At 42.8% G+C, this 15,678-nt stretch overlaps 1 protein-coding gene across 5 annotated transcripts in view; it reads left to right on the top strand.

Moving 5' to 3' along the window:
- Nucleotides 1-15,678, top strand: part of hdac4 (histone deacetylase 4) — a 281,514-nt gene that overhangs the window by 238,054 nt on the left and 27,782 nt on the right. For all 5 annotated transcript variants that reach the window (XM_036958952.1, XM_036958951.1, XM_036958950.1 and 2 more), the window contains 2 exons: nucleotides 575-672; nucleotides 10,817-10,935. In XM_036958952.1, coding sequence (XP_036814847.1) covers nucleotides 575-672; nucleotides 10,817-10,935 — 217 coding nt within the window. The remainder of the gene's footprint in view (nucleotides 1-574; nucleotides 673-10,816; nucleotides 10,936-15,678) is intronic.

Genomic DNA, 15,678 nt, shown 5'->3' with positions numbered 1-15,678 from the left:
CGAAGTTGAACACTGATCATCCAATTAAATGGTGGCCGTGTTTCACCATTCAGTCAAACACTGGGGCACTATAATTTCTGCCATCCCTGGCTCAATAACCAATAATGACCAGAAAATAGATTTTTGGAAATGTTCCTGTTAATCACAGTCAAATTGGCAACATAAAGAAAACTCAACTGTTGTTGGCTCTCCCCTAATAATTGCTACAATATTGACAGTAGTCCTATTGTAGCATTTCCTGATACATGTTTTTTTAATGATGAGGCCAACCGCCACTTAGTTCAGATTATTGAGGTTGTTTGTAAACTGCCCAGACTTAATGTAAAAGTGTGTGTTGCGTGTACTTGTGTGTGTGCGTGCATATAATAGTGTGTGCTCTTGCCTGGCAGCTGTAATCTGAGCAGTCTTTTCCTAGAGATACTACATATATTACTAGAAAGGGCTTCGATATGGTCCCTCTTACAGAGGAATGGTCAATCAATGTTCAGATGTTATGGTGTATGGTGTGTGTAATTTTGCCTGTGTGTGCCTGTTGTGTGCGTGACTAACCTATGTTGTGTTGTGTGTGTTGTAGGTGGGCACTGGGGCAGGCATGGGCTTCAATGTGAACATGGCTTTCACTGGGGGGCTAGAACCACCCATGGGAGACGCAGAGTACCTGGCTGCCTTCAGGTAACACACAAACACAGACTAGCTACCACAGAGTATGGTGTTGTTTTCTTAAGCTGGGAACACCAGCGCATGAAAACAGAAGAGTGAAAAAGCGAGAAAATGAGGGGCCTGTTTAGTGGGGAATTTGCAGCGGTGGGGGTTGGCTGTTGGAGTGTGGAGTGCTTAGGGCGCACTCGATTGAGGAGAGGGTTGTATTTCAACAGGCTGAATGTCCCAGTGGTCTGTCTGTCCTGACAGTTCCCACCTCAGAAACCATATACAGTGGGATTCAAAATAATTGACACTCTTGATAAAGAGGTGCAATAATGAGTGTATAAAATAAATCATTCAAATACTGAGCTATATTGAGAATATAAGATATTGATGAGTGAGAAAGTCACTGAAGGTCAAAGATCATACCCACCAAGACATGCTAGCCTCCCCTGTTATTGGTAATGGTGAGAGGTTAATATGTCTTGGGGGTATGATCTTTGACCCTCTGTGACTTTCTCACTCATCATTATTCACGATTTATTCAGGATTATCCGTAACCATGGTAGCATCTGCATTAATGTAGAAGTGTTTAGAAACATATTCTATTTTTTATTTATATTCAAATTTACTAGGAATATGGGACCAAATACTAAACTTTTGACTACTTTAATTATTATCATAATTTTGACTCATACATTTTTGGAGAAAACAAGTATATATAAATACTTGTTAAGCAAAATATATTTCTCTGAGCATTTATAATATTATAAAATAATATAATTTCCCACTTTTTTGGAGCATGCAATATAGCACAGTATTTGAATTATTTATTTTATACAGTCATTATTGCTCATCTTTATCAAGGGTGTCAATTATTTTGGACCCCACTGTACACCCTACGTTCAGGCCGCAAGTCTACAGAGGCACATTAAAGGGATAATTCACTCCGATATCACTCACTGCCTTCTTGCCTTTAATGTAAATGATACCCTGTGTTGTCTATGTCCACAGCTTTCAACTTAAGCCGAAGTGACTGATACAGTAAGCTATTGTTAGCAGTTAGGATTGGAACGTAGTACATAGAAGTGGTTGATCGCAGACTCAGGACAACAGTAGACTTTTTTTAGAGAGAAGAAAACAAAAACAAAAGGACTACGAAAACGGATTGGGCAAATTATGTCAAATATCCCTGCCAAAAATACAAGTGATGTTCACAAATACAACCACGTTAACATAATTTGGAGTCAAACCTCGGTCAAATACATATGTCAAATAATTCCATACGCTTCAGGTGCACTTGATTAATTTGCCCTGTACAAAGGAAGCAAATAAATAGTCCCAGAAGTGTACATATTGTCCACACATTGTCTATTTTACAGTAATATCTATTCACATGATACACTACATCAACGTTACATCTCATCCAGAGCAGAAGTACTGAGAGAATTTCATCTGGGGGAAAAAGGACATGGTTCACCATGACTGTGTGAAAAGCTCCCGTCCAAAAATAACAGTAAGTGGGTTCTATATGGCTGAGAGGCCATGAAACATGAAGTATGATGTGTTGTAGTGCACGGCCGAGGCAAGGCTTTGTGGCGGCCTCTTTTATCTGCCAAGCAGGCTGATGCCATGGCTGAACTCCATCAGGTCCGCTGTCTGGGGCTATTTATAACCCACCTACACACTCGCACTGTACACACACATAATGCGAGCCAGCACACACAACACAAACACACAAGAAAACACAAACACCACTCGAAACTCATGCACGCATGCTCACAGGCACCAATGTGTGCGTACACACACTCACCCACCCACCAATGAATGCATGCATACACTCACAAACACAGACATATGGTGGGATGCAGGGCAGAGGGCAATTCGCGACGCCCCACTTTGAAGATGAGCTGTCTGAGCTGCCGGTACCAGTAGACACACATCAAGCCTCTCTCACTCACTCACTCACTCACTCACTCACTCACTCACTCACTCACTCACTCACTCACTCAATGGCTGGCTGCACACTATGCTATGATAACCAGGATACCGTGCCCCCCTAATGTACCCCAGATCTCAATCTCCACATACAGTTGAAGTCGGAAGTTTACATACACCTTAGCCAAATACATTTAAACTCAATTCCTGACATTTGATCCTAGTAAAAATTCCCTGTCTTAGGTCAGTTAGGATCACCACTTCATTTTAAGAATGTGAGATGTCAGAATAGTAGTAGAGAGAATTATTTATTTCAGCTTTTATTTCTTTCATCACATTCCCAGTGGGTCAGAAGTTTACATACGCTCAATTAGTATTTGGTAGCATTGCCTTTAAATTGTTGAACTTGGGTGAAACGTTTCGGGTAGCCTTCCACAAGCTTCCCACAATAAGTTGCGTGAATTTTGGCCCATTCCTCCTGACAGAGCTGATGTAACTGAGTCAGGTTTGTAGGCCTCCTTGCTCGCAAACGCTTTTTCAGTTCTTCCCACAAATGTTCTATGGGATTGAGGTCCAGGCTTTGTGATGGCCACTCCAATACCTTGACTTCGTTGTCCTTAAGCCATTTTGCCACAACTTTGGAAGTATGCTTTGGGTAATTGTCCATTTAGAAGACCCATTTGCGACCATGCTTTAAATTCCTGACTGATGTCTTGAGATGTTGCTTCAATATATCCACATCATTTTATTCCCTCATGATGCCATCTATTTTGTGAAGTGCACCAGTCCCTCTTGCAGCAAAGCACCCCCACAACATGATGCTGCCACCCCTGTGCTTCACGGTTGGGATGGTGTTCTTCGGCTTGCAAGCCTCCCCCTTTTTCCTCCAAACATAACGATGGTCATTATGGCCAAAAAGTTATATTTTTGTTTCATCAGACCAGAGGACATTTCTTCAAAACTACGATCTTTGTCCCCATGTTCAGTTGCATACTTTAGTCTGGCTTTTTTATGGCAGTTTTGGAGCAGTGGCTTCTTCCTTGCTGAGTGGCCTTATAGGTTATGTCGATATAGGACTCGTTTTACTGTGGATATAGATACTTTTGTACCTGTTTCCTCCAGCATCTTCACAAGGTCCTTTGCTGTTGTTCTGGGATTGAATTGCACTTTTCGCACCAAAGTACGTTCATCTCTAGGAGACAGAACACGTCTCCTTCCTGAGCGGTATGACGACTACGTGGTCCCATGGTGTTTATACTTGCGTACTATTGTTTGTACAGATGAACGTGGTACCTTCAGGCATTTGGAAATTGCTCCCAAGGATGAACCAGACTTGTGGAGGTCTACAAATGTTTTTCTGAGGTCTTAGCTGATTTTTTTTGATTTTCCCATGATGTCAAGCAAAGAGGCACTGAGTTTGAAGGTAGACCTTGAAATACATCCACAGGTACACTGAAACTCAAATGACTCAAATGATGTCAATTAGCCTATCAGAAGATTCTAAAGCCATGACATCATTTTCTGGAATTTTCCAAGCTGTTTAAAGGCACAGTCAACTTAGTGTATGTAAACTTCTGACCCACAGGAATTGTGACCGACTGAAACAGTGAATTATAACTGAAATAATCTGCCTGCAAACAATTGTAGGAAAAATTACTTGTGTCATGCACAAAGTAGATATCCTAACCAACTTGCCAAAACTATAGTTTGTTAACAATAAATGTGTGGAGTGGTTTAAAAACGAGTTTTAATGACTCCGACCTAAGTGTACGTAAACTTCCGACTTCAACTATAACCCTGCTCCTCACCTAACCCCAAACTGGCCCTCTCACATCCAAGGCAGATGGAGCACGTGCTGTACAAGCCACAATATCATATATGCCATATGGATTTACACAGCATTTGAGATGTGGAACATGATACATATTAGGGTGCATATGTACCTACGGCATACAGTATATGCATCACGTGAAAAACCCTCAAGCGCTGTGTCCCTACCATCTGCATCACCTATAGCCCATCTTCAGGTAGTGTCTCTTTTGTTGTTGTAGAGCCATTTAAAGCAAGGCAAAATGTTATGCGTTGCTCAAATCTATCCTTTGTTGTTGTTTCTCAACCAAGCAAGAAGAGTAGCTCCCCCTTACATTTATAGAAGTCAGTGTCACCCAACACCAGTCTTTCTGGTAAAGGAATTGGGAAACTACAGCGTACTGGTGCCAAAATGTCTTCCGTCCTACCCGTGTTGGCTCAGTGTAAAGTGGATCTTTTGGAAGCTACATTTGGAAACTTCTTAAGATTCTGACAATGAATTGTTAGTAACCATCCTGCCCCATTATGGTGATGCTGCAAGTGATAGAACTGCAAGACCAACTGTTTGGAAAGGGTTAGACAGCTTGTTTGTTGATACTCTGTGACACTGTAGTAGTTCAGGCCAGAAAACCGTATGTTGTCGCTCCTCACGTTGTTGTCATGCCTCATGTATCTTGGCATCCATTGGCTGTTTTTCTCTATAGCAGTATAACCAGTGCTTAATTTGATCCTGCTGGAACAGGATCCGGCACCTCTCAGTTTTTGGACCGTTTCATTCCGGAACCTATTTGTCAGGATCTGATACCTCTTGCAGCATTATTATTTTTTCTCTCACTGCTTGTAAATGTAGTCTAATAAAAGCCTTTAGAGTTAATTCGAGTTGCCTCTTTGTTAATTCCCCTTCCCCACAACAACAGAAAACGTAATGTGAAAAGGTAGATTTTCAGCCACGGCAGATATTCTACAAGTTGATTCGGTTATATAGTCCTCTAGCAATGACCTGACAGGCTGACAGCGAGCAAAGTTCATGACCTTTATGAGATACTGTAAGTTATTGATACAACCTTAACTTGACATCCTAGCTTCACCTCAACCTCTGATAGGCTAGGTGGAAATTCCACCATATTGCTTACACCTATCCAAACCCATGAGATCTACACAAGTAGATGGGGAGTCTGGGTAATTGATTTGATATGTTTTCTTTGGCAATGTCCATTCTTACACATTCCATGTCAATAAATATTCTTGAATTGAACTAAGAGAAGGCGTACGTGGGTCTTCCCCTTATGTCACTCAGCTGGCCCCTGGCGCTTTTCAATTCCACAGTGCGGAAGTGAGAGTCTCTCCTCGGCCTCTCTGATTAACAGAACCCAGAGGAATAAGGCCAGCATAGCCCAACAGTCCATATATCCGCTCTCCCTCTCTCTTTCTATGTCTTTCTCTCTCTCTCTCAAATACAGACACATACACACTTACTCTCTCTCACACACACACACGCACACACACACACAAACCATACACACACACACACACACATCCTCCCCATCTCACTCCTTATTTTGTCTCTTGTTTTGTAAGCAGCATATTCTCTCCCTTCTTCTCTCTTGTTCTCTCTCTCTCTCTCTCTCTCTCTCTCTCTCTCTCTCTCTCTGTGTAAGAGGATGCCTGCCTCGCGGGCGTCATCTTCTAATTTCTTCACAGCCAGTGCCACGTTGCATTTGCAGGGGATCAAGCCAGACTCCAGAAAGAGAGAGAAAAAAAGATAAGAAAATGGTCCCTAATGAAAACCAGAAGCACCGTCTCTTTCTCCCTCTCGCTCCCTCTCTCACCATGAACTTGGAAACAGAGAGGAGAATTGAGCTTAATTCAAACCAGCTCTCCGCAACGCCAGATGACAAGGCTTTGAAGTGTGTGTGTGTGTGTGTGTGTCTGTCTGTGTATGTGTTTTCTACCCTGTCTCTTTGCCTGCTCTCCCATGCTTTTTTGTGAACGGTCGGAAAAGCCTTTGAGCCTAACATGTAGGCATGGCTAGCGTTAACCCTTTGTTGGTTAGTAGGTTTGGGAGGTATTGTATCCGGGGGGGTTGTCTATTTTACTACCCTAGCCGGTCTTGGCGTGCCCCTCCTAGGTGGATTAGGCCGGACGGTGAGGATGGATCTCTTTTCGGATGCCTGGCAGTCGACGGTTCTACTTCTAAGCTCCCGCAATCGGTCTCAGTCCATCGCAGGGGGAATCTGTACATGAGTTATTGCTAATTAGCGATTGTAAACTGAAGTCATGTGTGTCCAGTCAAGCTATATCATCTTCCTCCTCATTTGCTGTTTAGCAGTCCACATGAAAACACACACACACACACACACACAAGGAATGAAAAGGAGGAGTGGAAGATGGAGAGAGTTCCTAGAGAGGGACGTTTCCCTGTTTCTTGTCAATGCCACTGAGGGAAAAGCTGCCTCCATTCTGAAAGAGGTGTGTGCGCGCGCGCTCGTGTTTGAGTGTTAGTGCGTCTGCATACCTTATCACTCAGCGCAATGAGAGAATGGATGCCATTTTGAGAACTTGGGTGAACTATTTGTGAACAAAGTCCCCTACACAAAGACTCAATCACCCAAAAAGTGTTCATCTACAGCAGCACTCTGACCAACTCTCTCACCTCCGTCTAGTCTATTCTCTCCCAAACTCTAAGCCCACAACCTCACTGGGAAAAAGGTCAAGAAAACAGTGCAGATGAAAGAGAGAGAGACGTGGCTCATCTCGTCTTCTCATATCGGTGAAAAATCCAATAGCTACAGGAATGCCCCAGTAAAGATCAGAGGAGAAGGAATAGCAGACTCCAGAGCCACCTCTATGGGAAAGTTGACGTGTTGGGCGACCACCTGCGGAAGTGATCTTCGGGGTTTCGGTGGGTTCGGGGAGCTTTATAGGTCGAGCGCATTGAGTAGTCACAGAGGTGGCGTTGTTATCTTCGCAGAAATGCTAGAGAGGATGAATTACAAATTAAATCAAATTGTATTTGTCACATGTGGCGAATACGACAGGTGTAGACCTTACCGTGAAAGGCTTACTTACAAGCCCTTAACCAACCATGCAGTTCAAGAAATAGAGTTAATAAAATATTTACTAAATAAACTAAAGTAATAAAAAAAAATCTATTAAATTAAAAAGTAACACAATTAATTTACATAACAATAGCGAGGCTATATACAGGGGGTACCGGTAGCGAGTCAATGCGCGGGTGGGTGTGTCTACGTGGTACCTATACGTGTGTTAGTGTGAGAGAGAGTCTGAGTGTGTGTTGGCGTGTGATGAGGATATTACAGTGAGTCAGGGGGATTTATGTTAGGCCTGACTGTCTCAGGAGAAAGAGGTGTTCAACCCTGAGGCTTAGCAGGTCCTCCCAAGCATGCTCCCCCACAGTGTCGGGATACACACAGACACACACACACACACACACTCTCACAGCAATACACAGACACACATGCACACAATCCAACCAAGGTCCATGCATTGAGGAACTAAATGTGCAACAGGTAATACAGAAACATGTTGTAAGCACTTTTTATTCAACTTTATTTGTATTTAAAGGCACAATGTGTAGAAATCGCTCTGCATTACCTAGTTGCCAAAATTCTGAAATGTTCCCCTAATTTCGGTTTGCGACAAAACAAGCAATGGAAAGTATAGAAAATCATTGTACCATCTAAACCGAAGGTAAAAAGACGCAGAAACAAAATTTAGAAATAGTACACACAGAACGGATCTACCGCTTATCTGACTTTCAATGAGAAGGACGGATGTATACAGTACCTCACATTTTTATGTAGATTTGGTTAAAAGGCACACAAAGCTACATATTGCGCCTTTAATCTGAACAAACACATTCGGTGCGACTGCGTGCCATGGCAGAGCAGAACAGTATACATTTTCCCTCGACATCGAAAGCACACCTCAGCGACGACACTTTACAGGCAGGAACTAGCTGATGGAGGCAGGAAGGTTTTTGGATCCCACCCTACAAACCCAGGATGTCCCGTAGCTAAGACGGCGTCGTAAATCTTGTTAAAACTCGTTATCCGCTAGCCTTATTAACCAAGCCTTTTTCATCTACCACATAGATATCCACTGATTCACTCCATAGCAGGCCTATAAAAAAAAAACTTGTTTCCACTCACACTGGCTCTCTAATGGATCGCTGTGGCTTTCCCAAGGTTGTCGTCTGTTTTAGAGAGGGGTTGTGGGGAGGGGGGGGGTTGATGATGCGTGCAGTTTTTGATTGAGGCTTGACGTGTGTGTGTGTGTGTGTGTGTGTGTGTGTATGTGTGTGTGTGCGCTACAAAGCAGCTGAACAAATACTTCCATAACAGTACTGCTTTCTTGTTGCATCTCTTTAGATGTATTTCTACCACCAAGGTATGCTTCCATTCTCTACTCATCCTCTCATTCATTATGTCCTTCACCTCCTCACTCTGTCACTTTTTATTTATTTTACCTTTATTTAACTAGGCAAGTCAGTTAAGAACAAATTCTTATCTACAATGACGGCCTACCCCGGCCAAAACCTAACCCAGACGATGCTGGGCCAATTATGCTCTGCACTATGGGACTCCCAATCACGGCTATTTGTGATACAGCCTGGAATCGAACCAGGGTCTGTAGTGACGCTTCTAGCACTGAGATGCAGTGCCTTAGACCACTGCGCCACTCGGGAGCTCTTACTCATTCTCTTCACCCAAGTGCCAGAGGCATGCTGACACAGTCAGTGACGCACACTCTCTTCTGTGTATCTCAGCTGTCTGAGGTACCGAGCCTCCTAAAAATACCTCCTCTCTCTCTTGGGGGAAGGCCGCCACTGCAGACAGCTGTGTGTGTGTGTGTGTGTGTGGAAGGGGGGGGGGGCGTGGTTTGCTCAGTGGAGGCCTATAATTGTGGCGGCGATAGCGGAATGGAAGGAAAGCGGGCTCAGGAGCTTTGGGCATGCTACCCGCTCACCCGCCACGCCCGCAGCCAGGAGACAAGCGCCATGTTCTTGAGGTCAGCAAAGTAGAGGGTTACTACAACACGGCCCTGAGCCACCTCTCAGTCGCACCAAAACCCTGCCTACCCAAATACTGCCGGCCCCAAAAAGCAGGCAGTGTACAGCTACACTGGAAGAGCTATTCATGCTGTCAATCAGAGAAGTCCCACAGCGAATAAACAGTATGATTACAAACGTCTACACAATGCTGTCACTGTCGCAGACAACTTCACAACACTGACACATCACAGGCAGATTCATTTGGCAACTTCACCTACACAATATTGACAGCCTATCAGTAAAAGGAACTGCTATGCGACGCTGTTTCTATCCCAGATAAACCCGGTGGCAGCTGCACAACCACAGCACAAAAGAGAAATTTGACTTAACCAAATTGTATTTCTACACATGGAAAGAGCATGTTTAACAACAGTCGTGATAGGGAGGAAAGGATTGATCACTTTCTATGCGTCACCCGTGTATAACACATTATGAGCGCAATTACATGCACAATGCACGTATGTGGTTCAGTGAAAAGCTTGACGAGTACGACCAAAACACTGAATTCACTATCTATCTATTTTCCTCCTACCAGCTGTGTGAGAGAGGGTGGATTCTAAGGTCTCACTCCGCACACCCACAGAGCCATCAACACAGACCAACGACGTATCGTCCCCTCAGAACTACAGTATCATTGTGTATTCAATTCCTCCCATTCACTTGTACTGCTCCCCTGACATGTGACCTGAGTTCTTCCTTTCTCTCACTGTGTCGTTCGGGGGTTTCTATGGCTCAGTTTTTTGGAGCTTGTGGTTCTCAAAACCAGATATGTGGCTTTGATTCCTGTATAGGAGGTTAGGTACTGTTATGTGTTGTTCACTGACTGTTTGGATGAAAGTGGCTGCTAAATGAGGTACATTGCACTGTAAGTGGTTCATTGGCTATATTTAAGTCATGTAGCAGACTCTCTTATCCAATCAACTTAGAGGAACAATTAGTGCCTTGCTCGAGGGCACATCAACAGACTTTTTTTCACCTTGTTGGCTCTAAGATTCGAACCAGCAAGCTTTCAGTTACTTGTCCAATGCTCTGGATTCACCAGAGTCAGTCAATGTTATGGAAAGAGCAGGTGTCCTTAATGTTTTGTACACTCAGTGTATGTGATCGTATACAAATGTAAGCAAGGTTTGAAACGGTCTGTTGCAGTCTAGAAATGACTTGTAATTATGTTCTGGCCTCCTGACAATCCACACAAGAAAAAATTGGCCCGGGGCTGAATCTAGTTGATGATCCTTGCTCTAGGTGGTGTCTCTCAATACGTATGTTTAGGTGAGTCACTACAGGGGATGGTGGCATTAACGGGCTCATTCTCGCTCTCTTTCCCATTCCCTTTTTTTCTCTCTCCCTTCACAGGACGGTGGTGATGCCCATCGCCAATGAGTTTTCTCCTGACGTGGTTCTGGTGTCTTCAGGATTCGATGCTGTGGACGGCCACGCATCACCCCTGGGAGGGTACAAGCTAACAGCCAAATGTAAGTGACTTCCTTCCTTTCCCCTCTTTTTCTTTCCACCAATCCAACTCTTATGAATGAAACGTATCCAGCCATGATGCTGCCCTACCATAAACAAATGGCCTTTTTCAAAACATTCAAAATACATCCTTTTTTTCCTTCCTTGGGGTAATTACTGATCTGACCAGGTTGGATTACTGAAAGCAATACAGTGGAAACGTACCTTCACTTTTACAATCACTTACAGATCAGTGAGCAAGGAGACTGTATTTTTTAGTATTGGCCCAATTACCACTCCTAACCAGCATTCCTTCTGCCTATCAGTCGAAAGGCAGCACTCAGATATGTTCTAAAGATCATATCTCCCTTAAAAGAAAGGCTGCATTGATGTGGTGTTTCAGCCCATGCTAAGTGGTAAAGGGTAAACAGAGTTAAGCAGAAACACTAGTTCTGGCATTGAGGAGGGAGTGTCTTGCAACCACACTTTAAAAAAACTCAGACTTATAAAACATTGTGGCTGGCCAGCGTGCGTATGTGCCGTTCTGACAGATGACAGTTTAAATCAGTTTAAATCAGATTCCTCTTGCTGGGCTGATCTGAGAGGGCCTGCTACTTCTGCGGTGTGTAGCAGTGTGCTACTTCTAGGCTAGCTATTAGCATTGCTGTGGCTGATGCTAGTGAGTTCAATGGACGACTCTGCGGTGTGCACTAGTATTATATTTTCATCAACCACACTTAGTCTTTGTCTCACAAAAGCAAATCACACACAACCCTTTCATTTTAAGAAATGCATTTTATTTATAAAATGACCAAAGAAATGTATAAATAGTATAGAAAAAACAAGGAAATAATTCAAATAAAGGAAAGAAAATAATTGCAATGATCATCACTGGTCACCAGTAGGGCTTATACTCACAAAGCATCTCAGAGTAGGAGTGCTCATCTAGGTTCAAGTCCTCCCTGTCAATATAATATTTTCCCGTAAATTACATAACTGATCCTAGATCAGCATATACATCATGGATGGACTTTTCTCCCTGACACGTATGCCATGGTTGCCCTTAGTTTGAAGATATAATCAGGAAACAGGTGTTTTCTCCATCTCCTTAGCTATCATACTCTAATTTCACTGATTTCAAAACTCAGTCCTCCAGAAATTGGAGAGCAACACTTATGAATTTCTTCTACACAATATATATATTTTTAAACGTTTTAGACAGGATTACCTACACATACTGACCAGCTCAAAAATACTATATGGTGTGCTATATGGCAGACCAATCTGAACTCATCTCTCGGCATATCCAGTCCACTCATTATTTCAGCTAATCATGGTTAATGGGAAGGTTGCTGACTTTTTCTGTGGCCAAACCAACTAGGCTCGTAATTTAACAATTTTATTTGTATTTGCAGATGGCATACAAGTTTGTTATTAAGGCACATGAAAATAAACATTTTCCAGAAGACATTTGTTCAAATGACTCTCCTGTGAAGTAGTGGTATGTCTCATACCCCTGGTTTCCTGAAACAAGTCACAAATGGGTATGGCATGTCATACTCTTTTTGGCTAGACAGCATCAGATACATTGGCTACATACAAAGGGGCGCTGTTTTGCTCGCTCTGATGATTTCTCTGGTGAGATGAGAAATAGATAGATAGAAGAAGGGGAGGGGTATGTGGAGAAGATATGGTGCTTCTCTCTCCAGAATGCGCTCAGCTGTGTCCCACCAATTATTGCGCATTCACTGTTTAATTGTGTGAATTGTTTGCCCTTTAATTGTTTATTTTGACTCAATTCCCCATTACATATATCACCAGTAATAAATGTACCATTATTTCCCATAATTTGGTTACATACATTTCTGTTAATGCATGTATTATTTACATAAATATCCCGTTGTCTTTCTCGGAATGGAAACGTTGTTTGTAGCATTCACAACTTGCGACACTTGTGAGAAACAATTTGGGGTTTATTTCATAACCCTACTTTACGAGTTTTGTACATTTGTTTCATTGTGTTTTGTTTGTAGTGCTCCATGTGAGCAATTTGTCAGAAGATACTTGAAATAATGCTAGTTTTCCCAGAAAACTGCCCTTTTCGTCTTCATGCTAGCTAGCAGTAGCCAACGCAGCCATTTTGGAATGTCAGACAATCAGCTTCTTTGTTGTTCAACGTGACTTGCCATTCCATAATGGCTGCTGTGGCTACTGCTAGCTAGCATGAGGATGAAACAGTTTCCCAGAAAAACGAATAGTCGTTCAATCTTCTCGGTGTAACAGTTGGGGTAATGGGACAATTCGGAGTACAACGCATTTCTCATCCCTGGATTGAGGTACGTTTCCGAGCCATATTATGCGCTGGCTCCGCGGTGTCTTAATCTACACAGGAATGCTGTCCGACCATAGTGCAGCTGTAAGCAAGCAGGTCGAATCTGATGTCTAGTGATCAATGAACATGTGTCAGGTTTCTCGGGTCCTGATAATGTTGAGGGAGTACGCGCAACTGAACACACACAGACGTACCTGGCGTGCTCCTTGCAAATGTCTCATTTCTGATTGTCTTAACTTACCACGTCCACCACTGCCGGAGCGGCAGGTAGCCTAGTGGTTAGAGCGTTGGACTAGTAACCAGATCAAACCCCTGAGCTGACACGGTAAAAATCTGTCGTTCTGCCACAGAACAAGGCAGTTAACCCACTGTTCCTAGGCAGTCATTGAAAATAAGAATTTGTTCTTAACTGACTTGCCAAGTTAAATAAAGGTAATTTTTTTAAAAAACATGTATTTTTTTAAATGAGCTGAGCTCCTCAGTTGTTTTTTCTTCACATTACACAGTAAGTCAACAAAGTCAGTTTTTTTTAAAACATCCATTGCGAATGATAATTGGTCCTCACAGTATTTGGCAAATCTTTCCAACCGTCTCCGGTCCTCGATAATCACCAAGCCACGGTGTGAAAGAGAAAAATATACTGATCTGATGATCCCATATACAGTGGGGCAAAAAAGTATTTAGTCAGCCACCAATTGTGCAAGTTCTCCCACTTAAAAAGATGAGAGAGGCCTGTAATTTTCATCATAGGTACACTTCAACTATGACAGACAAAATGAGAAAATAAATCCAGAAAATCACATTGTAGTATTTTTTATGAATTTATTTGCAAATTATGGTGGAAAATAAGTATTTGGTCACCTACAAAACAAGCAAGATTTCTGGCTCTCACAGACCTGTAACTTCATCTTTTAGAGGCTCCTCTCTCCTCCACTCGTTACCTGTATTAATGGCACCTGTTTGAACTTGTTATCAGTATAAAAGACACCTGTCCACAACCTCAAACAGTCACACTCCAAACTCCACTATGGCCAAGACCAAAGAGCTGTCAAAGGACACCAGAAACAAAATTGTAGACCTGCACCAGGCTGGGAAGACTGAATCTGCAACAGGTAAGCAGCTTGGTTTGAATAAATCAACTGTGGGAGCAATTATTAGGAAATGGAAGACATACAAGACCACTGATAATCTCCCTCGATCTGGGGCTCCACGCAAGATCTCACCCCGTGGGGTCAAAAAGATCACAAGAACGGTGAGCAAAAATACCAGAACCACACGGGAGGACCTAGTGAATGACCTGCAGAGAGCTGGGACCAAATTAACAAAGCCTACCATCAGTGACACACTACGCCGCCAGAGACTCAAATCCTGCAGTGCCAGACGTGTCCCCCTGCTTAAGCCAGTACATGTCCAGGCCCATCTGAAGTTTGCTAGAGAGCATTTGGATTATCCAGAAGAAGATTGGGAGAATGTCATATGGTCAGATGAAACCAAAATATAACTTTTTGGTAAAAACTCAACTTGTCGTGTTTGGAGGACAAAGAATGCTGAGTTGCATCCAAAGAACACCATACCTACTGTGAAGCATGGGGGTGGAAACATCATGCTTTGGGGCTGTTTTTCTGCAAAGGGACCAGGACGACTGATCCGTGTAAAGGAAAGAATGAAAGGGGCCATGTGTCGTGAGATTTTGAGTGAAAACCTCCTTCCATCAGCAAGAGCATTGAAAATGAAACATGGCTGGGTCTTTCAGCATGACAATGATCCCAAACACACCGCCCGGGCAACGGAGGAGTGGCTTCATAAGAAGCATTTCAAGGTCCTGGAGTGGCCTAGCCAGTCTCCAGATCTCAATCCCATAGAAAATCTTTGGAGGGAGTTGAAAGTCCGTGTTGCCCAGCAACAGCCCCAAAACATCACTGCTCTAGAGGAGATCTGCATGGAGGAATGGGCCAAAATACCTGCAAAAGTGTGTGAAAACCTTGTGAAGACTTACAGAAAACATTTGACCTCTGTCATTGCCAACAAAGGGTATATAACAAAGTATTGAGATAAACTTTATACTTATTTTCCACCATAATTTGCAAATAAATTCATAAAAATCCTACAATGTGATTTTCTGGATTTTTTTTCTCATTTTGTTTGTCATAGTTGAAGTGTACCTATGATGAAAATTACAGGCCTCTCTCATCTTTTTAAGTAGGATAACTTGCACAATTGGTCGCTGACTAAATACTTTTTTGTCCCACTGTATCAAGTGGAAACGTCATAAAATACCTAAAACACCTTTCCCTGCAAAAACAGCTGTCTGTTCTGAGCTCACTGGCACAGGAATCTCTGAGAACCCGGAATAGGCTGGTTGATATAATTTGCAAGTTTGCTAGGACAGCTTTAGGCTGGACCCAGTTGATTGATTTGATACATCACCAGCAAT

The sequence above is a fragment of the Oncorhynchus mykiss genome, chromosome 22 (genome assembly GCF_013265735.2).
Source record: "Oncorhynchus mykiss isolate Arlee chromosome 22, USDA_OmykA_1.1, whole genome shotgun sequence".
In the NCBI taxonomy this organism is placed as follows: Eukaryota; Metazoa; Chordata; class Actinopteri; order Salmoniformes; family Salmonidae; genus Oncorhynchus; species Oncorhynchus mykiss.
This window is presented reverse-complemented; position numbering and strand designations above follow the sequence as displayed.